The sequence below is a fragment of the Monodelphis domestica genome, chromosome 1 (genome assembly GCF_027887165.1).
Source record: "Monodelphis domestica isolate mMonDom1 chromosome 1, mMonDom1.pri, whole genome shotgun sequence".
Taxonomy (NCBI): Eukaryota; Metazoa; Chordata; class Mammalia; order Didelphimorphia; family Didelphidae; genus Monodelphis; species Monodelphis domestica.
The window spans coordinates 273645515-273672205 of NC_077227.1; the positions used below are offsets into that span (position 1 = coordinate 273645515).

At 35.9% G+C, this 26691-nt stretch overlaps 1 protein-coding gene across 6 annotated transcripts in view; it reads right to left on the reverse strand.

The window, feature by feature from the left end:
- PPP2R5E (protein phosphatase 2 regulatory subunit B'epsilon) overlaps positions 1–26691 on the reverse strand; it is a 267308-nt gene that overhangs the window by 31966 nt on the left and 208651 nt on the right. For all 6 annotated transcript variants that reach the window (XM_007472987.3, XM_007472988.3, XM_056810864.1 and 3 more), the window contains 5 exons: positions 18633–18734; positions 15296–15388; positions 2301–2431; positions 2143–2202; positions 997–1105 (listed from right to left, as the gene is read on the reverse strand). In XM_007472987.3, the coding sequence (XP_007473049.1) occupies positions 997–1105; positions 2143–2202; positions 2301–2431; positions 15296–15388; positions 18633–18734 (495 nt within the window). The remainder of the gene's footprint in view (positions 1–996; positions 1106–2142; positions 2203–2300; positions 2432–15295; positions 15389–18632; positions 18735–26691) is intronic.

Below are 26691 nucleotides of genomic sequence, written 5' to 3' on the forward strand. Positions count from 1 at the left end.
CTGACCAACCTATGCACAATGCTATCACATTGTTATGGATAAAAATGAAGTGTTTGGCAAAGAAAGGACCTGATGAAATCTTGAGTTCTAAGTCTGAAGTAATTAGGATAAACATTCTTTTATATGCCTATTAAATGTGATTTTGTGTTCCAAAGACAAAAAACAGGATTTGTAGGAAGGGCTCATGAAATTTTTTGGAAAGCAATCACCCTTGTGAAACAACATTTAGGATAAATTAAAAACACATGGGCTTAAAATTTCCTTGAAATAGGAGTTAGCATTGAAAGAAGAAAAGCATTTGGGAAAATATATTAGTCAAATTCAAATGTAGGGGAAGGGAAGGGAAAAGAGTATTGTTTTTATATAGAATTAAAAAGCTACTCAGATTAGCAACCCCTTTGGTGACCTGCTAAGCATGCAAAACAACTTAGTAAATAAATCAGAAGATGTACAAGTCTCAGAATGGGAGTTTTGAGAGTGATAAAAGTAGGACAAAAAAAGAGACATTGAAAATCAAAGAGCTTTTCTATCTGCATATGTCCTTTGGAAAGGGGGCAGAAAATAGTGAGATAACTAAAAAGGTAAGACATTAGGGCTACTGATTGATAAACAGGTTGAAGCTAGGTTATGAAAGTAGACTCAAAAGAGAAAATACATGCAAAACAAGACTGTTTGGGCACCAAAAACAGAGAGATCCCATTTTTTTATATAAGTTGTAATATAACAATTTCTGCGGTGTAACTTCCTATGTCACAAATTACTTAATCTTTGATTCAATTGTTAGCAAAATGAGAAAAAAGGGGTAAGCCATCTCTAAGGTGATCATCTTTCAAGAACTAAAAATAAACAAATAAATAAATAAAATTCTATAATTCAATATAGCTATAACTAATTTCTCCGGGAAATTTCAGCAAGTTTTTTAAGTGACCACATTACTTTTTAGATATCAAGATATTCCATTACAGCTACATGAAACAGTACTTTAATATATTTTACCTGTGCATGGAAGAGAGATAAGCTCCTGACTGTATGTAAAGGAATCAATACCTTCACCAGAAACTGTTTATGTTCTGCCTTAAGAGGTAACGCAAAGCCATTGATAATACTAGGAATAAAAGAAAAAAAGGAAAAATTAGCAATGTTGCCACAGCAAACTACATTATCTACCAAATAATAAGAATTCATCAGTTTCATTTGTATAAATACCAAAAGGCAAAAAAAAAAAGCACTAGAATTCAAGATCATGATTTAGCCAATTTCTCTAAACTGGAGAAGACTTTAAAGTAAAAGGGAAATGCCTGTTCTTGATTCTATAGCAAAGATCCCTTATATGATCACTACAGGAGATCCTGAATGCTCTTTCCACCAAAAGATCATTTGTTCCCCTTTTATCCCCATTCCCCTTCTTCAAAGAATCATTTGTGCTGCTCAATTCCTCTCAGTTCATACTTTCTCCATCTCTTCCCTCATTCTAGTCCCTCTCTTTCCACCCCAGTAATATCTTAATGTTCCATGAGCCACAGCAGACAACAAGCTCTCACTAAAAGAAACCTTTCATTAGACCACATACTTTTTCTCCTGATGTGAATTGGAAAAGTTAACTATGTTATCATATCATTTTGTTAAAAAAAAAGATTACAGATAAATTATATTAATTTCTCTTGAGTGTGAGAAATCTTTTCCACACCTGTAATTAACAAAACTAATCTACAACTGCAGTTTGGTTGTTTGCACAGTGTTCCTTTGAGAATGGCAATCTTTATTTATTTATTTGTAAAGACCTTAATTTTTCAACAATTTTTCAACAAATGAGTCAAGAGATAAATTAGTCCAGAAACTAACAAGAATAAGATGCTCTCTGGGAAATAAAGAGACCATTAGTTAGATAGTCATCACTACAATAAACTGAAATACCTATTGTAACCACTAAAGCAAAATTATCAACACAGAACTGCACAACAAAGTGCAGTGACAAAGTGCACAACAAAGTGAGAAAAAATCTGATACTAGTCAAGTTTAATATAAATAAGCTATAATTTACAGGAAGATTTATCTAAATCAGCACTTTAATTTTGCCACTTTACTCTAATTTTCAGAACAGCTATTCAACTGAGATTAGCAATTAAATTAAAATGTGCTTACCTTCCTAATATTTCCAGCAGTTCAGCTACACCATTGAAGTGTTCAGTTTCATAAACAAACCTATAACAAAAGAAAATATGGTTCTTAGGCTAAATAGCTAAACGGGTTGAGTTTACTTCTCTAAACTCTGCTTCCTCTTCGCCCCCCTCACTACTTACCGTAGAAAAATATTGTTGATCTGTTTTCGGATAAATGCTCTAAGACCAAGAAACTTGCCATAAATTCTGTGTAAGACCGTTTTTAAGTAGTCTCGTTCTCGAGGGTCTTCACTGTCAAATAGTTCCAAAAGCTGTTGTAGAAAATAAAACATATCATGTATACTATTTAACAATAAAAATTCAACCACTGGCTTAATGTTCAAAAATGCTGATGAGCATCATATTCATGTAATAAAGTCTATGTTATCACATCCCAATTAAGCACTAAATGGTATATCTTTCCCAGAAAGTTTTCAGGCAAATGAAGTAGTCATAAAAAAGTAACAAATAAAAAGGCACAGATGCAAGGAAGGTCATTGAATCTTCATATATGATCATAGGATTCAAAATTAGATGAACTCTTGGAGATAACTAAGTAAAATCATCTAAGGTCACACAAATTTTAAGTAGAAAAATTAGGTTCTGAACCCAGGGCTTCCTAGTCCAGACACAGGCTGATGCCTATTATTAATCTGGCCAATGAGATTTTTTGGCTACTTTGATCCTAACATATTTGAAGTTTTCTCTGTGTATGCCTATAATATGGAAACAAATCTAATTAAATATGGAGGGGCTACATTACCAGTAATTTAGTTATGACCAAATCAACCCAGGAAAGAGACAAAAAATAATAATGGTCAGAATGTTAAGAAATCTAAATATCTGGCTAGGGCAAGCCAGTGCCCTAAGATTGGCTAAGACTACCTTAGCTAAACACAAGCTCATGGACCTAACAAAAATTTAGTTGACTTATTAACATAATGTTTCATCTCAATGACCTGAAAGGTTATTTTAGGTTATCATTCTTGTTGTTTAAAGTAAAACATTAAAGAAAAATTCACTTTCTTATATGTGTAATATTAGGAAGGCTAGAAAAATCAAACATTAGTTTAATATCACATGACATAACTTAGTCACTAAATACTTAACAAGACCAACTTGGCAAAAAGCAATCTAACAGGAAGGTTTGATTTTTGGTAAAGTAGAGGCTGAGTTATGGATGTCAAATAGTTTTATAAACAATGGCATCAACTACAAACCAATGATTGTATTTAAATATAAGCAAATCTGAAAAGGAACAAGTGGTGTTCTCTTTCTCTTTAACACATACGCATGTAATAAATTATATTATTTGCCACATCGTCTTCAAATATAAAAGTATGCTACAAAGTTATGTTCACACAGTCTGAACTACTGATGACCAAAAATGAAACTCAACAGGTGAGTATGCTATTCTAGTCTCATCCTTTGCTCTGTAATTTGTACATTCTTCTACATATTCATTCTTGTGTACCAACTCCATCTACTTATCACATAACCGAATGATCCACCCCCCTCTATTTTTAGTTCTGTTTCTAATTCTAGGTCTTATAAAACAGTTTCATGAGTAATTCAAAACCAGTATAAGGGAAGGGGGGAAAGGAGGTCATAAATTTAATTCAACTATGGATACATATGGTTAATATTGGAACCAATTAATGAAAACTTAATAATGAACTAATGGTTGCATTAGAACCCTCAAAAATAGACTACTGGTGCTTTACTTTAGTCATATGGAAAGCCTTTGGAAAAATAAAATAAAAAATGAATCTGAATTTAATCAGATCCTTTTCAGCTGCTCCATGAAACAAAAAGAATAAATATCTTAATCCTTCATATAAGAAAAAGATGAAGTTAAAATCATCATAGGTTGGAATAGAATTTTATCTTCATGAGTTGAACTACTTCATCTTGGAGATGAGGAAACTGAACAAAAGAAGGGGAGTGATTTACCCAAAGATATAGATTGTAGTAATTGGTAAAGCCATAATTATAAATCTAATGAAATGGATAAAATAAAGAGAAGACAGTAATATGTGAAACAAAATAATGGTGTATCTCTACATACATAAGCAATAAGAAAAATGATCCAACATGTTTCAAAATAGAATATGAATAACAAGTTGCCTATCATCACAAAACCAAAAATATAGTCAAGCTTCCAAGAGAAACACAGAATGGAATGATTTGTCAAAGTGCTAACCCAAAGGTGACAATAAAATAGAAGTTGTTCTTTTTAAAACAAGGCTAAGAGTCCAGTAAAAAGATTCCATTCTGAATATAATAGGATAAATGTGAAAATTGAAAAAGAGTTCAGAATCAAAAATCTCAGTTAAAGTTCTTAGTTGCAATCTACCTCAAGAAAAAGAAATATTTTCCACTTGCTACCAGATTTTAGTGAGTGTTTAAAAAAACTTTTTTTAATTATCAGAGACTTCACCATCTGGGTCTTGACCATCAGTGCAAGACCCAAGACTGCACATCTGCCTTGCTGCCACTTGTATATATTTCCACATTTTTCCCAATGATTAACTATTAAATCAATATTACCTCTGCTACCCTGAAACGGTAAGAGTCTACTGTCACAATGCTCTAAGTTTCCACTCAGGATCCCTGAGATTTTGAGATGTGGTCTGTCTAGATTGGAGCCCCCTTTCCTGAACACCACTACTCCTTGCTTCCTGACACCCAGTTATATCCATCACATCCTTCTTGTGTTCCTATTTCAATCCTTACTTTTTCATTTTGGCCCCTGGTAAGTCATTTCAATTGCTAACAAAAGTCATTTAAATCAATTGTTTTGTATGAATTGTATTCACTTATATAATTTTTACTATATGTCATTCCTCCCCCCCCCCATAGAAGGTTAGAAGGCACATACTATTTTGTTGGTTTTTTGTATGCTGAGCATCAGGAAGAGTGCCTCACACAAGAGAATAGGTAATCATAAATACTTGTTCAATTGAATTAAACTTAAAATAAAATAAGATGGAATTTTTTTCCATTACAATCTATAAATCTTTCTGGAGACCTAAATGCAGGTCCACACACACAGTTTATGCAACAAATCACTCAAATAAATGTTGGCTTTAAATAAATCTTAACTTAATATTAAATAATGGTTACAATTAGTTTAAATAGCTTACAACCAAATAAGGTCAAAAACATATAAAACCAATTCTTAATTTCCCCATTTAACTAATGTATATACTACCCAATAAGTTTCTATCACACACGTAAACATACACAGAAGGAAAAAAGGACTGAATAGTTAAATTCATAGATTCTTTCAAATATTTAATTCTAGCAATGTTATAATTATCTAATGAACAAATAATTATTTTTGAGCACCTACCATATGCAAAGCAATGAGGAGAATACAAAGAGAGATGAAAAAAAACAGGCCCTGGCCTCACAAAGCTTATAGTCTATCGATGCAGTGAAATTACTGGGGCAGAATCAGGAAACTGAAGAGTGAATTCTATATTAGACATTTACTGGTTACATGATCTCAGGAATATTTACCTTAACCACCTGGAGTCTCAGTTTCCTTCTCTAGAAGGTGCAGATGATAACAGAGACTAGATATAGAGAAGTGATGCAGCAGAGATGACTGAGAACTGGTCTTGGGACCAGGAATGTCTCTGGCCCATCCTGGACATATAATCCTGGGCAAACCCATCCTCTGATTGGTCCCAGGCAAACTCCCTAAGCCTAAAACTTACAAAGTAGTCGATAACCTGAATTATGTAGATAGAATCCTGACCAGGGGATCCTATCAATGAAATCATGGGCAGGTTCAGGCCCCTACCATATGCAGCCAAAAACCTGGCTGTGAAAAAAATATCTGGTAACGTGAAATGACATATAAATGTGAATTTTCCTTCCTCTTATTATTACCAACATCATCATATATTTAATTAAAAGGGGCCTGTGTGGTAGCTCTAATTGTTAACAAATTTTCTTTATCGAAAATCAAAATTTGTCTCTTTGCAACATCTACCCACTGCTACCAGTTCTGTCTACAGGAGCCAAGCATGATAAGTTTGTTCCCTTTTCCACGGTAAATTTTAAGTAGCAACCATATCTCCTCCCTCCTTAAACACACAAACCACATCTTCTCTTCTCCAAGCTAATCATATCTAATTCCTTCATCTGCGGAACAGGAGGAAGAAACCAACAAGAAGGTTCAATGGCTGAGATGGCGATGAAGCAAGGCACCATGGAGTGCTCAGGGCGTGTTGGAGCACAAAAGACAACACGGCCACCCAATGCAGCTGAGGAAGTCTCCAGGTGTAACGACTTTTCGTGCCACTGGACCCAGGCTTCCAACGCCAAGAGAGTGGGACTGTCTCTGTGCATCGACTTTTCTACTTAAATCTTCATGCACAGGTGTCTTTGTGCACAAAAACACACAAAGACAATCGTCATCCTCGGTTACCGAGAGACTACTACCACTCTTCATATGGCATGATCTTCACCAACTATTTTGCATTCCTTTATACTTACCAGTTTATCTATTATCTCAGGTCTTTTTCTTGTATTTCCTAAAATGTTGTTTACTGAAATTTGGCCCCTACAACTGGGTACAATATTACAGATACAGTGTGGGCAGACTAAGGTAATATCTTCTTGGTCCTGAACACTGTTTTTCTCTTACAGTCACCTCTGACCTTATCAATCTTTTTATACAGCAATCCTTTTAGATCAGAGGTCCCCAAACTTTTTACCCAGGGGGCCAGTTCACTGTTCTTTGGACCATTGGAGGGCCGGACTATAAAAAAAAAACTACAAACAAATCTGTATTCCGCTGTCTGGGATAGCGGGGGCTGCAGCACTGTCTGGGATGGGCCTGTCACACCTTGCACAGGCCCATCACTGCCACCACTATACCGGGCAGCAGTATACACAGTGTGGAATCCCCTCCCCCAGATCACCACTAACCATGCTGCTTCCATTGTACAGCCACATAATCCTTTGTACAGTGCCTTGTTCTCGTTCAGTTACTCTTAGAACAGGGCGCCCCACAAAGGATTATGTCACTGGAAATAGTACTGTATGTGAGCAATGCAGCGCCGCCACATACAGGGCTCCTCTCACTGACCACCAATGAAAGAGGTGCCCCTTCTGTAAGTGTGGTGGGGGCCGGATAAATGGCCTTCAGGGGGCCAAATGTGGCCCACGGGCCATATTTTGGGGACCCCTGTTTTAGACCATCCATATCAACTAACTATCCCACTCTCCATAGCAAACCTCAGCATTCCTCTTCAAATTTCCCAACCTTCTCAGCTAATCCTTGCCTCATACATTACTGAGAAAAATTAAATCATCTGTAGAGATCTCTCTCTTTTCCCCCCCTCCTCACCCCCTCAAACTCGCAACCTCAAGGTCATCCTCCACTCCCAAATACCTCTCACCTCCCATGTCCAATCTATTGCCAAGACCTGAAGATCTCATCTTTATAACTTATCTGCAACATGCCCCTTTCCCTCCTCTGACACTGCCACCACTCTAGTACAGACCCTCATCATCTCACACCTGGATTACTGCAATAGGTCTGCCTGCTTCAAGTCTCTCTTCACCCCAATGCATCCTCCATTCAACCAACTAAAGTGATTTTCCTCACATATAAGGCAGAACATGCCACACACACGCCACTACAACTGCCACCACCTTTCCACTAAACTCCAACTTCAAAAAACTCCTTAACACCTCCATGGTCAAATTCAAAATCTTCTTGCATTTAAAGCCTTTCACCTATTCTATGGCCTTTCTCCTCCCCCTTTCACTCTTCTTAGTCACTCCCTCATCACATACTTTTCAATCCAGTAACAAGGGCCTTCTTTTTGTTCCTCAAACAAGATATTCCACCTCTTTGTTCTGCGCATTTTCTTTATCATTATCATTGTCATCATCATCAACAGATAATGAATAAGTAAACTCCATGAAGATATATCTAAACTTTGCATCTCACCAAAGAGTTACCCCAGGGAATTGCTTCATCAATGTTTGCTGAATTGAACTCAATTTAAGATTTTCCTTCTTCCTGAAAGGTGGGCTAGAATAGGGCTCAGTGTTACATGGGAGAGTCAGGTTCTTAGGATGCCCAGTAATTTCACTTTTGGTACATACTATGTAGGAGAGGTCATATGGAAAAGGATAAGAAACTATCCCATACATTTGTCAGAGAGTGTTGTTTGAAGAGGGAGGGGAAAAATGCATTATTGTTTTCATTGCTGTGGCTGCTCTCTTTTCCCATGAATTCTGAGGACAATTATGCCCAGCTATCACTGCACTATTCAGACTTTTAAATATTACTTCTAAATAACATGACTGAATAACAGTGTTTGTGTTATACAGATTATAAACTTAGTTTCTTTTTATTCAACTAGGAAAGGGTTTTGAGTCATTAGTATGAATGGGAGAATGTGGTAGGGGGGAAAAAAACTCTGGAGTAACTATTAAATTCATGCTATATAAAAGAGAAAAGAAATAAAAGGGAAAGGCCCAGTTAAAAACAGAAGATTAAATTTCTTCTCTCCGTTAAATTTTGGAATATACTACATTGGGGACCAAAATATCACTATGCTTTTCCTCTTTATAGATTGTTTATCGTCCCTTCTATGGCTTTCTGATGCATTGAGTTACCCCCACCAAATTATTTGAGGAATGGAAGGTTGCTTTATTATTGGATAAAATTGTAGAAGATAGGATTTGGGAGTTAAGAAGATATGAATTCATTGAAAACTGAGTGTCCATCAATTGGGAAATGGCTGAACAATCTGGGGTACTTGGTTGTAAAGGAAAACTATTTCACCATAAGAAATGATTAGCAGAAGGAGTTCAGAAAAACCTTGAAAGACATATATGAATGGATGCAAAGTAAAGTAAGCAGAACTGTAAAACACTGTTACAGAACAGTAACAGAAACATTGTACAATGATAAACTATGAAGGACTAAACTATTATCAGCAAAAGAAAGGTCCAAGGTAACCCTAAAAGCTCATGATTTAAAACAAAACAAAACAAAAAGGCTGCTATTGGTATCTGAGTGCAGAGCAAAACATATCATATTTCACTTTATTTCCTTCATGAGTTTAATTATTATATATGTGATATGTATTTTTACTCACAACACAGGGAATGCAGCAATATGTGTTGCATGAAAACACTGGTATAACCTATATCATATTATTTACAGGCTTCGGAAGTTGGGAAAGGAAGGGAGGGAGAGAATCTGAACCACAAAATGACAAAAAATAATTGTCAAAAATAAAACATAATAAAAAATGAATTATTTTATTAAAAAGGATATGAATGTGAATTCTGCCTCAGATATTTAGCAGCTGTGTGACATTGGGCAAGACTCTCAATCTGGGTAATATGGGTATAATAACACCTACCAATCATAGTTGTGAGAATTAAATAAAATATTTGTAAAGCACTTTGTAAACCTCATGGTACTATACAATTTCAACTTATTATTACTGTAATTTGTATCTTAGATTTAGAGATGACTAAAGGAATTAAAAAAACCTTTAGCTTCACTGACACCAGGAAACCGTCAGGGCTTCAAATTAGGTTATGCCACAGCAACTTTACGATTCATATTTTTCAATATTCCTCTCCAAATTTCACCATTTTAACTCTAGAAATCCAGTTTAATACACAAATCTTCTGATTAATTCCAATAAGATGTAGGATGGTACAATGGAACAACCCTGGATTTGGAATAAGAGAGCATATGTCCAAAACCCTGAATTGTCATCTACCACCTGGGTAACATTGGGAAAATCACTCCATATGTCATAATGATAATAACTACATTTTGTGATTTTAGGGAATTAGAAACAAAATAGATGCCCATTAATCAGGATGCAGCTTAACAAATTGTTTTACAATGATGGCATACTGCTGTGCTCTAAGAAATGACAAATGTAATAAATTCAGAAAGGCCTAGACAGATCTATATGAACTGATACGAAATGAGGCAAATAATTTGGAGGTAAAGAGCAATCATACACACGAATCAAAAGTGACTATTGCAAAGTTATTTGTTTTTTTAAGTCATGTCAAGAAGGAAGAGATAAGAGAAGATACTCTAGCCCTCTCCTTTGGCAGAGATAAAAGATCCACATGTGACACTGCAAATGTTTTCAGACTTTTTCAATGTAGTGATTAGCTTTACTGATTTTTTCCTCTTATATTCTTTTGTCTTTAAAAAATACTGTTTGTTATATGAGATGGCTCTCTGGGAAAGAGAAGAAGTGGTATATTGAGGGAAAGTATGTTACTTAATAAGAGCTAACATTTATATAGTGCATTGAGGTTTGTAAAGAGCATTGCAAATAGTGTCTTATTTTATCCTGAACAACCTGAAAGAGAGGTGCTATTATGATCCCCTTTTTACAGATGAGGAAACTAAGGCACACAGACTTGCCCAAGACTATACAGCTAACAAGTGTCTGAGGCTGCAGTTGAACTCAGGTCTTCCTGACTCCAGGTTAATGTACTCTATTCCCTATACCACATAACCATCTCTAAGATTCTTTAATTTCATCAATTTCATCACCTATAAAATAAGAGAATTGGACTAGATTGTCTATAAAATTCCTAAATCTATGATACTATGAAATTACTTTGTTGGTTAGGTTTTTCTTTTTCTTTTCTTTTCTTTTTTTTAAATCATGAATTCTGTGAGCTGCTCATCAAGGATGAAGTATCAGGTGGGTTTGCTTTGTGGGTCAAAAGAGTAGAGGGAAACAGTTTATATAGTTGGTAATAATTTTCTGATAAGTTCCATATAAGATTTCACCACTCATTGCTGTGCTGTTTGTGGTGGCAAAAAACTGGAAAATGAGGGGATGCTCTCCAATTGGGGAATGGCTGAACAAATTGTGGTATATGTTGGTGATGGAATATTATTGTGCTCAAAGGAATAATAGAGGAATTCCATGTGAACTGGAACGACCTCCAGGAATTGATGCAGAGTGAAAGGAGCAGAACCAGGAGAACATTGTACACAGAGGCTGATATACTGTGGCACAATTGAATGTAATGGACTTCTCTACTAGTAGCAATGCAGTGATCCAAAATTATTTGGAGGGACATATGAGAAAGAACACTATCCACATCCAGAGGAAGAACTGTGGAAAAAGAAACACAGAAGAAATAACTGCTTGATCACACTGGTTGATGAGGTTATGACTGGGTAGATTCTAAATGATCACCCTAGTGCAAATATTAATAATATGGAAAAAGGACTTGATCAATAACATATTAAACCCAGTAGAATTGTGTGTCAGATATGGGAAGGGAGTGAGGGGAGGGGAGGGAAAGAACATGAGTCTTGTAACCATGGAAAAATATTCTAAATCATCTAATTAAATTGAAAATGTAATTGAGAAATTAAAAAAAAAATTTTTTTAAGAATTCATCAATTTTTTCTATTTGTTCTAGGGTAAAGATTATCACTTTTTTTTTGTCCCGGGACCCCTTTCCACTCTTGAAAATTATTGAGGAGCTCCCCTCATCCAAGAGCTTTGATAGGTTAATGCTATTAATATTTATCATATTCAAAATTAAGACATCTTAGTACAAGGAAAAGTTCTTACTGCTCAGACCTCCTTTAATCTCACTTTAAGACCCATTGCTCTAGGTAACACTACACTCAAGTAGAAAAAGCAAAACATTTTTAGAAGTATAGGATGGTTTTGAAATTTTTCTTCTTTAAACGTGAAATTCATGATTCTTTATCATTTCAAGCTAGAACCTGAAATCAAATGTGTTCATTTGGGTTTTATACACAAAAGTTTTAAGACATAATAACAAAAGGTCACTTTTAAGGGCAGGCTGAGTGATTTGCATAATTTGCATGATAATTATGGCACTTTTTTTGCTAAATATAATTTTCAATGCAAAGTACAAATTCATAAATAGCAATCCACAGCAGTAGAGATTCTTATAAGGATACTCGAGCAGTATGTCTCTTAGCAACCACTAGCATTCCAAACTTGCAGATTTGATGAAGGCAGTCTTTAGAAATCCATTTAAACTCTTACCACATTAAATTCTCTAGTGATTTTTTTTAATGTTTGCCAAACCTGGAACTGTAGGTTTTAGAGGAGTGAAGGAGGGTAGGATGGGATAGAAGGAAACTTTTTTCCCTAATGGTTTAACTCAAATGAAAACTTTATTTGTTGGGAACAAGACACACTTTCTCAAAACACACATATACCTAAAGTCACCTAAATATACAGTTAACATTATTACTATAGACTCTGGAGTATTCTATACAAAGGACTGATTATCCATTTTTTTTAAATTCTTTGTTAGTTTCCTTAGGAAAGATTTATGGGGGATTGCTTAAATGTATTTAAAGTACTGCTGAAAAGAGAATAATGTGAAAATAAAACATAAAGCCTACTATTATTTACATTCTAGCCATACTTCCTTCCTTCATGTGGTTTTCCTTCATTTTCTCAGTCAGAAGTGATACTTCTCTCCTGTGATCTATTTGTGCTTTCATGCATAGGTATAAATCTTAAAGTGCTAAATATACGTTCCTTGAATTTAAATGAGCCATTCTGTTTCCAAAACCTCAGAAGTCCAAAAGCACCTTGTTCACACCTCTCTTTGGATCTGTCATATCCAACCATGTATTATAATTATTTGTGTATATGTATTTATTAAAAACAGTGTCCATTTCTTATTCATCTTTTTATCTCCTTAAAAAATTAGCAAAGTATTTTACAACAAGATAAAGCAGTTTAGTAAATGCTCCTGGGATGTCAATAACCTAGGTTGGGGCATAAGCATGCACACATATTTAACAAATTATTTTGGTTTTCTGGTCTAGACCTTCATGTAGAAATCTCTCAAGACAGAAATTCCTACCAATGCAGAATGGCACAGAGAGGGACTTCCAAGGTTACCAAGTTGACCAGTATTTTTCAAGATGGGATTTGAACCATTGTCTTCCTGACCCTGAAGCAATAATAATAAATTATATTTTTATATATCCATAAGGTGAAAACAGAGGTGAACTAGTATGGAGGTAATATGATGCCCATTTTACATATGAAAAAACCATGGCTTTGAGAATAAGTAAATTAAATTCAACATATCCAAAACAAAATTCATTTTCTCTCCTCCAAAACTCTCCTCTCTTTGAAACATCTATTTATTCAAAAGCACCATCATTTTCCCATTCTCCTGTTTCCAATTCAGCATTATCCTCAACTCCTCAATCTCCCTTATCCCATACATCCAATAAATTTCCAAGTCTTATCATTTCTACTTTATATATCTCCTCTAATCCCTTCTCTCACACAGCTAACCACTTAGTTCAGGTACTCATCACCTCTCACTTAGATGATTGCTGCAGAATCACTGCCTCAAATTTCTCGCCAAATAAGTCCATCCTACACACTGCTGCCAAAATAGTTTTCCTTAAGATCTGACCACATGACTTCCCTACTCAGTCAACTCCAATGGCTTCCTGTTGTGATTAAAATAGAAACTTCACTGTTTAGCTGCTATAGCTCTGTATAACCTGGCTCCAACTTATCTTTCTAGTCTCACTGGCTATTATTACTCATCTCCACCCTATGCCCACCTTCAACCTCAGTCAAAAATCTCCTGTCTCTACCTCTGTGCTGCCCAAATACCATTCTCTTTTATTTTCACCTTACAGTCTCACTTCTTTTAAGATACAGTTCAAGCACCATCTTCTACATGAAGTATTTCTGAAAACTCCAAATGCTAGCTAATGCATTCCTCCCAAACTATTTTGTATTTAACAATTTTGAATACATTTTTGTTTACTTTATATTCATCATTCTCTCTCTGTCAGTCTCTCTGTCTGTTTCTCTCTCACACAAACATTTCTCTTGTTAAAATGTAAGCTACTCAAGGGTAAAGACAGTTTTTGTTCTCTGCACTTTTGTCTTTAGCGCTTGACATAATAAATGTTTACAAATATTTATTGACTTTTATTAAAGTCTGAATGTATAAAATTCTGTTGCCTTACACTAGTAAGGATTCTGTTCTTTTCTAAATATTATGTACAATTTCCCTTTTTTTCTAAAAGGTAGATATTATTTACAGGTGGCCTCCCACAGCTCAAATAACAATGGTCCAGAATTGTTAAAGTCCCAAGATGAGAATAAGTAGGAAGATGTAATATGAAGTCATAGAATCTGGTCTCCAAAAGTTTATTCAAAAATATCTAAATTTTTTAAAATAATTTTTTTAATTTTATTGATGTTTTTCATTTTTCTGTCATTGTTTTCAAATATTGAGCCAAATATCCTTCACCTCATTCCTTCCCACCTGGTGGACCTTCTCTAATAATATCGTTTAAGAGGGGGGAAAAATAATTCAGCAAAATCAACTAACATACTGGCCATATCTGGTAGTATGTACAATATCTCAGACATCCCCCACCTCCAGGTAAGAAGACGTATTTTCTTAACTCTTCTATGGAGCCGATTTTGGTCATTATAAGCAAATAAAAGTTTTATAACCCAAAATTTCTAATTGTCCAAGTGAGGGTTAATCCCTATAAGGAAACTGCCAAATGTTATTGCCTCCAAGCAGGAAGGTGTGCTACTTCCTAAAAGGAAAAAGGAATCTTACATATAAGGCTCGGCACAGTTCTGACTCCTATTATTTATAATATTTTATTTATGCTTTGTAGTCAAACCCTGTGGATTAAATGATGTTTCAAGAGACCTATACAAAAGCGCCTTAGGAATCTTTATGGTTTTAAAATAACAAAGGTGTACTAGAAACTAGAGATATACATGAGAAAAATAATTAAACTATGTATAAAAGAAAACAGCAGAAATCCAGGGATTTACATTCCTTACTATTATTCATTTCTAATGTAGTGAGTTAAAAGAGATGCCACACTGGGACAGACTATAGTGGAAATTTGTGTGAATGTGCATGTATGTGCATGTATGTGCATGTATGTGCGTGTATGTGTGATAAATAGTTAGCATCTATCCCCTTGCCTTTCCCTGCAGGAAATTTTGACTAACATTTATGCATACTAATTTCAAAAGCAGAGAAAATAAAGTGCAGGTGAGTAACAAATACATATAATCAGTTTGAAGAAATAGTTTTCTTACCTGTAATACAAATTTCTGATCTATGTATTTTTTGGCAATGCTGGGTTGGAATTCTTGGCTTTCCAAAAATCGTATGAAAAATTCATATACAAGCTGCAACAGAGTACAGTGAGTTCTCAAATAAGATATACTAAACAAAGAAAAATACAAGTAGCAAAAGACAACAAATTAACTGAAATTGGGATTGGGATTTAGGATCCCACATATGTCAGAAGCTGACTGTCATTTTTGCCTTTTTTATGATTGGTTTAACCACCAGCACAGAAGTGACATTAAATCAACTTTCCTCACAAAGCTGCTCCGATAAATTGTGAAGGATCTGAGACACATACAGTAAATTGGGATTAAGATATTATATAATAGGGGCAGCTGAGAGAATCAGTGGCTAGCAAGCCAGGCATGGAGATGGGAGGGCCTGGGTTCAAATTGAGCCTCAAACACTTCTTAGCTGTGTGACCCTGGGCAAATCTCTTAATTCCAACTCTCTGGCCCTTACCACTCTTCTGCCTTGGAACCCATAGTTGGCACTGATTCTAAGACAGAAGGTAAGGATTTTACATATATACATATATATGTTATACCATGTTCTGAAACATGTTAACATTCCACTACAGTATTTGTAATTTTTTACTTTGTTAAAGTCAAAATTTACAAACATATACACACAGCCTCCCCTGCTTTTAGCTGCCTTTCCATATGAGTGACTAAAGCAGGAATATCAATCCCTAGTTCTGACCTGGAAATTAGATGGGGTTTATACCAATTTTCAGTGTTCAATAGCAATAAAGAGCTTTAAATATTAGTTCTAATATATGCATATGTAAGTTTTATTATATTTTGGTAATAAAACCCAATTTTCCTCTATTTTGAATTTTCCATAAATTAAAGAGATTCTACTAGGTTATCTTTCCTCACCCCACTCTAGTAGCCTATTTTTTTTTGTCCTAATGTTGTCCTGCTAGCATATTAAAAAAAAATAATAAAATGCCTTTAGGTTTCAACACTTCAAAGGGGAAAAAATTCTTTGATTCATTATACTATAATCTATGAATAACTACTAATTATGCAAAAATAAGTAAGCCTGTTCAAATGGCCCTAATATGGGGAGTTTCATCATTTGCCAACTCCAACAAAGAAAATACATGTTCTCATCTTGCAATGTTTATTCACTGGATGAAAAGGGTTTCTAGTATAACTGGAAATACACTTTCTCTGCCCACTGGTTCCCTGAAATCAATTATGATTTTTAATAGTTTAGTGAAAGTTTGGCTACATTTATTAAGATATTCAAAAGTACTTTGCACTTAAGCAGCAAATTTTGTCTTAGAATCTCAAAAGCAAATCTTCATGTCTTCAGGCAGAAAGATGGAACCAAAGAATAAATTAATTTTCAAGACACCACATGAATAATTCTTGCGGAATTTAGGGACAGACTTCAGGATCTCTTTTGCTTAACCTCAAACCTGAACTATTAAATGCTCTCTTAACTGTAAAGAGAAGTCATTCAAAAAAATTTCTCTACTATTTGAAATGCTAAGACTTACTTTAGCAGAAGACTGTAATTTGCACTGCTTAGTGTCTCTCCAAGGGAGGTGGAAGAGAGAGGGGGACAGAATAGAAGGAGGAGCATATACATACACATACAAAAAGAAAATGCAAACTACTTAGCCAGAGAAGGAAATCTTCTCATTTATTTTTGCCTCTGTCAACATATTAGAGAGTTGAGTTGGTTCAGTAATTTGTGAACCTGCTTCAAAACTGGGAAGGATAAGACTCATTTTGAGGTCATTAATTCAGAGAAATATTTTTAAAGTCAAACAACAGGAATACCAAGGACTTCTCTGGAAGAAGAAAAAGCTATAAACTAAAGCTTCCTACTTCAATGCTGTAAAAAGAGTTGCATTTTCAAATTTGAGGACTTTAGTTCTAACTGTAGTTCTTATTAGCTGTGGGACACTGGGTAAAATATTTACATTCTCTCATCCTATTTCCTAATCCATAAAGTGGGAAAACTAGATGACTTCGAAGGTCCTTTCCAATTCTTAATGTATGATCTTATAAGATTTTCCCCAAAGAATTATCCTTTAAAAGAGATTCCTTCCAGAATAAATATCCAGGAAGTGATATAAAACATAAAACTCAGGGTTGGCAAAAAAAAAAAATTAATATTACCCCCAACACACATGCAGGTACCTCACTTTGATTCTTTACAATCTAGGAGGAACCTATAGAAAAAACCAGGAGGTCCAAAGGGCATCTCTCTAAAATTGTTAAATTGTTATATCACTAGGGAAATAACACAGTTGTGAATTCTTACAAAAACTATGAAGCTTGTTATAAAGATACAGGCAGATATGTAAGCAATTTATGAAATCAAAAGCAGTGCAAATTCTTTACATTTTTATATTTCTCATCTAACTTATCAGGACGTTTGGAGGTCACTTTGGAAATAACCTAATGGCATTTTGATTTCCTAATTTGATTTTTTTTTTTAATGTGGAAGGTCAAGGTGAAAAGAGAATAATGACTAGTGTATATTTGCATATATGCATTCATACATTCATATATATATATATAATATATATATATATATATATATATAAATACATACCACCTTGAAATATGTGAAGAAATCTATTATCTAGAGGAATATGCAATATATTGGGGGTGGGAGGGAACAATGATTAGTTTTTAGGTATGACAGACTGAAAAAGATTTGGGAACAGTTCCCAAATGGTATGGAAGAGGGAAGATCACTTGTATATCTTCTGTTACTCAACTGTTCCTCTTCCTTGTCAAAATACAAAAGGAATACCATCAGGACCTATAAAAAAGCCTAGTGCTCCCAGAAAGCAAATTTCTTTATGATGAAAACTCTACATGGGGTTAGATAATAATCCTGGTACACCTATGGTAAAAAAAATGGCTTTTATGATCTATGGCATTTAATGAATACATCTTGCCATGTCTAAATGAATGCTAATGTAAAAATAGTTCTTTTCTAGTTTGAGGTTGCAGTTATCATGGTGAAAGGGTGTTCATGCATGCTGGTTCACTTGAAAATGCTTAGAGAACCTATAATCTGATAGCTCAGAAGCTACAGAAGCAGAATGATTTTTGACTCACTCACTTTGCAAGAACAAACAAACCAGGAAATGCTCCTCTTATTCTCTTAGAAATCCAATTAAAAGTGAAGAACAAGTAATTAATGTGCAATTTACTAAATGAACTAGTATTAACTTTATACTTTGGTGAATCAAAACTAAAGATGATAGGAATGTCCATAAAGTAATGAAATAATGGACATATTCTTACATCTTTTTATGCAATAAAATACCTGTAAATGTGGCCATGATGCCTCAAGGGTAGGTTCATCTTCTTCTGGATCAAATTCATTGCTGTCACTAGGAGGGAGAGTTCTGAATATATTGCAAGATACCTGGAATAAAAAAATCAAAAAAGTTAAAAAAAATAGTTTCTGAGAGAGCTTCATAGCCAGATATCAGGATCCTGCGGCCAGGCCAAAAAAAGTGAAAGACTGATCAATAATTACCCAAAAGGATCTAGGAATGCATATCACCAGGTGGAAGGAAATAAGTCCTCACATTTCACAAACAAAAAGGACTGAAGGCCCTGGGCTAAAAGGACAATTCAATAAGTATTTATGAAGTACCTTTTCTATGAAAGGCATGGAATGAGACAATGGGGATTCAGAACAAAAACAAACCAGACCCTGCCATCAAGGAGCTTACTTCCTACTGAGGGGATAAAAGATACACATGGAAAAGCAGATATAAGGTTATTTGAAATGAAGGAGAAGAATCCTAACAACTGGGAAAAATAGGGAAGACAATATGGAAAAGGTGGTACAAAAGATGAGCTTTGAAGAAAGATCAGGATCCTGAGTCTAGGAGTGAATGGATTCTAAGCATGAAGGAAAATTTTTTACAAATGCATAAAAAGAAAATTGTGAATTTTAGATTTACTCCACCCTGCTTAGTCTTTAGAATTTTAGCAACCACTTAAGGATTAAGTGTGGGGGAGGATGGTCTATAACCCATGTGTGCTAGCAAGTGACAAATCAGAAACAACTGGCTGACCCCCTGGGTCATTCAAAGCCAAGTTTAAGCCACCATTGGTACATGTAAGACACAGGAAGTGACGTAAAGAACTGCCTTTATATTTTGCATCACTTCCTGTGAGAAGGACTTGGCCACAGAACTCAACCATGGAGGAGTTCAAGTGTGAGACCTGAGACTACTTCCCTTAGACGATCACTTGGTGAGTAATAAGGCTGACTCTCCTTTCCTTGGTTTTTCTGAAGGCAACAGCCTCTGGAGAGACCCCTTGGCTGAGGCCTCTGAACTCCTGCCTGGTTTAGACCAGGCTGGGGCAGCTATCCTTCCTTTTTTCCTCTCTCTCTCTCATTCTTAATTTCTTCCTTCTATTGTAAATAAACCACCATAAAATTCCATTCTGACTTGAGTTTTTCATTGAGTTTTAGAATTCAAATCACTGGCATCCAAATAAAAATATATTCAGTCCAACCATAAAATTTAACATTAACATAGTGAAACCCAAAACTTGAGTCTAATTAGGCCTGAGGCTAGAATTTGATCAGTCCTGACTTGATCAAGATCAGAGTAATATCAGAAGCTTACACCTAAGGCTGAGACAAGTCTTTAAGCTATCAGCATCACAAGGGCCAATTGAATCAGCACAAGGAGGGGACTCTCAGAGCTCTCAGCCCTCAGACCATCACATCATCCCCCAAGCCTATTTATAATTAGATAGGAAAAATGAGCAAACAACCAAAAAAAGCACCAATGTATTCTAAGGGTTAAATTAAGGAGTTTGACAAAGTGAGAAGAGCAGTTTAACAGAAACTTTCCCCAGAGCTAAAGTATATGGAAGATGGGGGGGGGGGGGGGGGGTTGGAATAGCAAATAAGAAATGGAAGAGGACAATTAGTAGCAGAATACATTCTAATAAGGGAGACACTCCGATGAATGGGTATATACAAGACATGCAAAAAAAAAGAGAAGGAGGAGGAGGAGGGAGGAGGGAGGAGGGAGGAGGAGGAGGAGGGAGGAGGAAGAGGAGGAGGAGGAGGAGGAGGAGGGAGGAGGAGGAGGAGGAGGAGGAGGAGGAGGAGGAGGAGGAGGAGGAGGAGGAGGCGGCTCCTTTTTTTTTTGGCATGTCTTGTATATACAAGACATGCAAAAAAAAAGAGAAGGAGGAGGAGGAGGGGAGGAGGAGGAGGGAGGAGGAGGAGGAGGGAGGAGGAAGAGGAGGAGGAGGAGGAGGAGGAGGAGGAGGAGGAGGAGGCTCCTTTTTTTTTTGGCATGTCTTGTATATACCCATTCATCGGAGTGTCTCCCTTATTAGAATGTATTCTGCTACTAATTGTCCTCTTCCATTTCTTATTTGCTATTCCAACCCCCCCCCCCCCCCCCCATCTTCCATATACTTTAGCTCTGGGGAAAGTTTCTGTTAAACTGCTCTTCTCACTTTGTCAAACTCCTTAATTTAACCCTTAGAATACATTGGTGCTTTTTTTGGTTGTTTGCTCATTTTTCCTATCTAATTATAAATAGGCTTGGGGGATGATGTGATGGTCTGAGGGCTGAGAGCTCTGAGAGTCCCCTCCTTGTGCTGATTCAATTGGCCCTTGTGATGCTGATAGCTTAAAGACTTGTCTCAGCCTTAGGTGTAAGCTTCTGATATTACTCTGATCCACGCAGAAGGGGGGAAAAAAAGTAAATAAAGAGCATCTATTATCCAGACTGTGATATGCATTTGAACAGAGAATTCACAGAGATCATCCATTATAAGATAAAGACTTGAGGCCACCCCAGTTAAGAGATGAGGAAACTGGGGTTAAATAACTTGCCCATGCTCACAGGAGAGTTATGGGTCAAAAGCAAACTTTGACTTTAGGATCATACTCTTTCCAATATATTCCACACTGCTCAATATATTTCTTAGATAGAAACTGATAAAAGTACAATAAGCCAGTGGCCCAGAAATGAACAGGAGGATGAACAGAGGCTGGATTACTTTTGAGAAATTGAGCAGGGGTCTTTTTGTTTGTTTTTGTATTTTTTTAATATGAGTCTTCCTAAAGGCAAGGACCACTCACAGGTCTGATCCCAATCTGATTGCACTGAAGCTTTAAAAAAAACAAATAAATCCTTAACTTTCATCTTAGAATCAATACCATGTATTAGTTCCAAGGCAGAAAAAGTGGTAAGGGCTAGGCAATGGGGGTTAAGTGACTTGACAGGGTCACACAGCTAGGAAGTGTCTGAGGCCAAATTTGAACCCAAGACCTCCCATATCTAGGCCTGACTCTCAATCCACTGAGCCACCCAGTTGCCCCAAAGGGATATTTTTAAAGCACAAGTCTGACCACATTATCCTTCACCACCACCACCCCATCAAAAAAACCCAATGACTCTCCATAGAATTAAATACAAAATCCTTTATTTGGTGTTCAAAGTCCTTCATAACCTCTCCCCTACCTTTCTAGTCTTCTTATAATGTATTCTTCAATCCAGTATTTCTGTCCTAATTGCTGTTGCTCAAAGAAAATACTCTATCTCTCAACTCTAAGTATCTTCTCTAGCTGTCCCCCACTCCTGAGATACTCTAGGAAGCATATACTAACTCTTGTGATAGAGACATAGCCACTCTTTTCCTTGGAGGTTTGAAGCTGGCTGAAAGGACGGGGGGAGGGGGGGGGGGGCCTGACTTGGTCTTTGGACTTTGTCTCTGACTGAGGGACAGACACTCTCTCCCTGGGGGTTTGAAGCTGGCTGAGAGATTTTTGGACTTTGTCTCTGGCTCTGAGCAGTGGAAGCTGATCAGGAGAGAAGCTTTTGAGTTGGTGGTCTTTTTTGAGAGTTGAGCTAGCCAAGAGGAAACTTAGAGACTGAACTTTGTTTCTTTCTGGGTTTAAGCTGAGAGATCCGGCTGAGTTGTGAAGAAGAAAGAAGATTTGAACTGCTATTGTCCTTCATCTTTTTAACTGTCTAAGAAACACACTTGTGACTCCCCAAACCCTCAATTTTATCTCATTTAGAATAGGGATTTCCTCATCCCTTTACCTCAGTTTCCCATCCTGTTGTACCAATAAATCCCTTGACTGAGAAAGCAACTAGAGTATCTTTATAGTTCATTCAGGAGGGAGGGAAGAAGCAAAGGCTTCAAAGAAGATTTGGGAGGAGAGGGAGGAAAAAAGGAGAGGTTGGTTAAGGGAGGGAGTAAGGGAGGAAAGGGTTTAGGAAGTAGATTGATCCATCAACAATCAGGAGGGATCAGTAGGCAAACCCCAGAGTAAACCCCAGAGCATTCCTTTATAAGAAGTGTCCCCTGTGTACCAGTATCCCTGTGTGTGGCATCCCCCAGCATTTCTCTGTGTCTACCTCCATTACCAATAAGCAAGTTCAAGTCCCTGTAGCAGTCTCTCTAGTCATAGCCAGCCAGAGAATAGTAGCCATTGTGAAGAAACAGGCTACCCTCAGTTTATCTTCTCCATTTCATTAAGTAACAGTTTCATTCAATTTATATTTCTTTATTACACTCTTCTTAATTCTAGTGCTTTTTCTCTTGTAATTATTCTTATTTTCCTGTATTTGTCTTGTTTCTATACATTTGTTTGCTTGTTGTTTCCTCCTATTAAATTGTGAGCTCCTTGAGGGAAAGCCCTATTCTTTTGCCTCTTTTTGTATTCCCAGAATTTATTTAGCATGATGCCTGACACATAGTAGGTATTTAATAATGTTTATTGACTAACAGATAAAATAAAGAGTGGGCTCACAGGTATTCAGACCATGTGCACTGTTGAAGAAGTATACACACCAGTGAGATCACAGACTCATACAAGAGAAGCTATCTGAACTAGATGAGAACATTGCCATAAACCTCCAAATTCTATTCTGCTTTCCTTTGGGTATACTAATCTGGCCTAAGTGTGTCACATATGAATAGTTCTTTACGCTAATAACAATTTTATGCCTTGTTGTGCCATTTCCTTTTTGGATTTTAAAGTGAAAATGGAAAAGTGTGTAATTGCTCACATAATTCTAAATCTATTATCTCCCTGCAACTAGCTATCTACAATTCAAACTGATAAGATAACAGGTCTCTTCCCAAATTTCTCCTCTATGTATTTTATGACTGTCTATGCCAAGAGGTCCTAAACATAGTTATAGAATGACCAGAATTATAAATACAGTGAGGATATTTATAAAGTTAAGCACTTCATTTATCTAACTATTTCAATAGTTGAAAGGAAGTGTTAGCAAAGTTTTGTGAAGAGTTAAATTCTGGGGGTAGCAGTCTGAACAAAAGTCAGGAAAGCAGCTTCTTAAACACAAAACACTTCCTTTATTATTAGGAAAGTACAATGGGAAATAGAAAGGAGGAAAGTGAGAGTAATCTTATAATAGCTTATAACTATACCTAACATCCCAATACTAACTAAATTTTTCTAGGAAACTCTAAATTTATCTGCCTTCAAGGGCAGTGCCTAACTTTTCTACTCTACCTAATCATTTACCAACTATCTATCTACCTATCTATCCAAGATAATCCATAATCAATAAGGCTGTTAAGGCCTTAAATGCATTCCTCTGACTCCTCACAGTCCCAGAGAGAGAAAGCCACACACTCCTCTCCCCAGGGGACCCAGAGACAAAAAGCCCCTTTCCAACTGCCAGCTGTAGCTGACTAACTCAGCCATACTCTTCTGTCACTAACTGACAGTTTCCATGGGGTGGGGGTGGGGGGTGGGGGCGTGTTTCTTACTCAGAAATCTTATTGCTCCCTTGCCTCTTAAATAGAAAAAGGGAGAAATCAAGAAAAACTCGAAACAGTTTGTAGTGTAATCTCTGACATCTCAACTGAAAATTCTGTTCTGACATTTTACTCTTCAATACAAGGATCCCTTCTGCTAACTTATCCTAAAATCCCACCAGCTTCAGTGATAAGCCTGAATGAAACCCATCTCCTAACAGGAACTCATCCTAGGGCTCATGGCCAATGATCTTTTAGCTCATCAGAACTGTATAGAACCTTCACTCTGCTTCCCAAGCACAACCCAAGTTCTTCCCCTTCCATACAATAGTGAAGCAGAGCAAAACATTAGTGAGGGATTACTGGATTTTCATCCATCCAATAATCCAATCTATAATCACATTTATAGAAAGCGCAGCTCAGAGATTTGTTAATTCAAGCTACATAAAGGGGATCTCCTTCATGAACAGAAATAGAATGAATGTTGGAATTCATAATTATAATCAATAAACACCAAAAGAATTTTCCAACATCTGCATATGGCTTGATCTAACTTATTCATGGTTGATAAACTCAAAGGTGCCTGAATTATGCTTATCTTAGTCTGGTCCATTTATTTTTAAAGGGCTCCACAACCCTTTGTTTTCCTGAGTATAAAATTGTAGATTTACATAGCTTCTCAGGTGAGTCTACTAGTAGTGACTAACCCCCAAATGAACCTCATCTTAGATCAGGACAAAATGGACTCCAGTGACCATGTCATGGACAGCATCTATTCTCACCATACCATTCCTTGAATATCAAGAAATCCTAAATAAATTAAATAACCTATGAACGTGAACTTTGTCTTAAATCTAGACCAGATTATTACACATCCTACATAAATGCAACAGCAATTTAAATTTTTGGATCACTTTACTGCAATATGCCATTTTACCCTCAGAGCACATTATTTTAGGGTAGACAGTACAAATGTTATTATCTCATTTTACAAATGAGAAAACTAGAACTTAAAGAAACTAAGTAACTTACTCAGAATCGCAAAGCTATTAAGTCCTAAAGTTGAAACTTAAGAATTTTGAAGCCAAAACTTCTGATACCAAGTTTAATATTCATTCTATTGCCTTCTACAGCCTCAATGTTGTTATATCTTTGGTTCCAACATAAGGTCTATGCTATTTGAAAACTATTTTATGAAGACTGTCCAGAGACAACCTAGCATTTGTCAATAATGAAATAAAATTAAGTAAACAAAAACATAATTTTTCAATCTAATCAACAGGTTAAATGGTAAACTTATAGCTACTGCTTTTCCTATGAAACTTAATTCTGTCATTGTTGGCTACCTTTAATTTACATTTCAGGTTTAAGTGGATTATCAAGTAAGTAATGACAGCTCTGTGCTTATCAAGGACATATCATCTCAACTCCTCCTCTTTCTACTCTACACCTCTCCATTCCTGTCCCTCTCTCAAGTTCATTAAAGGGGGCAGGTGACTTGGATAAAATGGGCAAGGTATTTATTAAGACATACATACATATATGTGTGTGTGTGTGTGTTGAAAGCCCTTATCCTTTCAGCTCATCATTTAGAAAAAGGGGTTACCAAAAACAAAAACTTTAAAAGCAAATTTACGATTTATGTTTTCAATAATATTCACAAAATAATTTTTAAAATCCAAATTAGAAAGGACCTTGGAAGTCACTTGGGATAAAGTATAAAATGTCTGAGAAACAATACGGTATTCAAGAATAAGTACTGAATTAAAACAAAAATATCTCAGTGGTAGCCCCAGTTGTGCCAATAACTTGCTACTTAACCTTAAACAAATTATTTAACTAACCTCTTGGATGTCACATTCCTCATCTGTAAATAAAGAGAGTTGAACTAGATTCTTTCAAGTTCCTTCCAATCCCCAAAAGTCTAAAATTCCTTTAAAACCAAATTCAGCCCCAAAAGTACAACTGAAAAATACTTTTTTATCACAATTTTTATTTACACATTAAAGGTTTGAGTAACAGCAGAAAAGTACAAGTGAAGTTAAAAGTGGGAAGGCTTTAAGGTACATCAAAAAAAGTAAATGTAAGAAAAATATTAAAACAAAAAAAGAAGAAATGGAAATGATACATTAATGGGATGAAGAGTAGAAAAGCTGCAGAAGGTATTCATGATTTTTTACCACAAGGGGGCACAATTCACTATAGAGACAGAGGCACTGAACTTCGAATTTTAAGTTAATTTAAGATAACATAGCTTGAAGGGGCCTCAGATCACTACTACTAACACCATCTGACAGTTTAAAAAAAAAAGGAAACTAAGGTACATAGAACTTAGGAGACTTGCCCAAAGTCACACAACTAATTAGGGGCATTTGCTGGATCTTAAGCTACTTGTTCACCATTCTTTCCTTTATACCACAGGATACCTTCAGAAAAGTTCTATTAACTATTTCCTATCTGCTTCTTTCATGTTTCTTACAACTTTACTTCTACACTGTAATACACTAAGCTAGGCCCTGGAAAGAAGATCCAAAGATAAATTACACGGTTCTTGACTTAAATTCTACTCAGCTTGTTTCCATAGTGCTGTCTCTGCC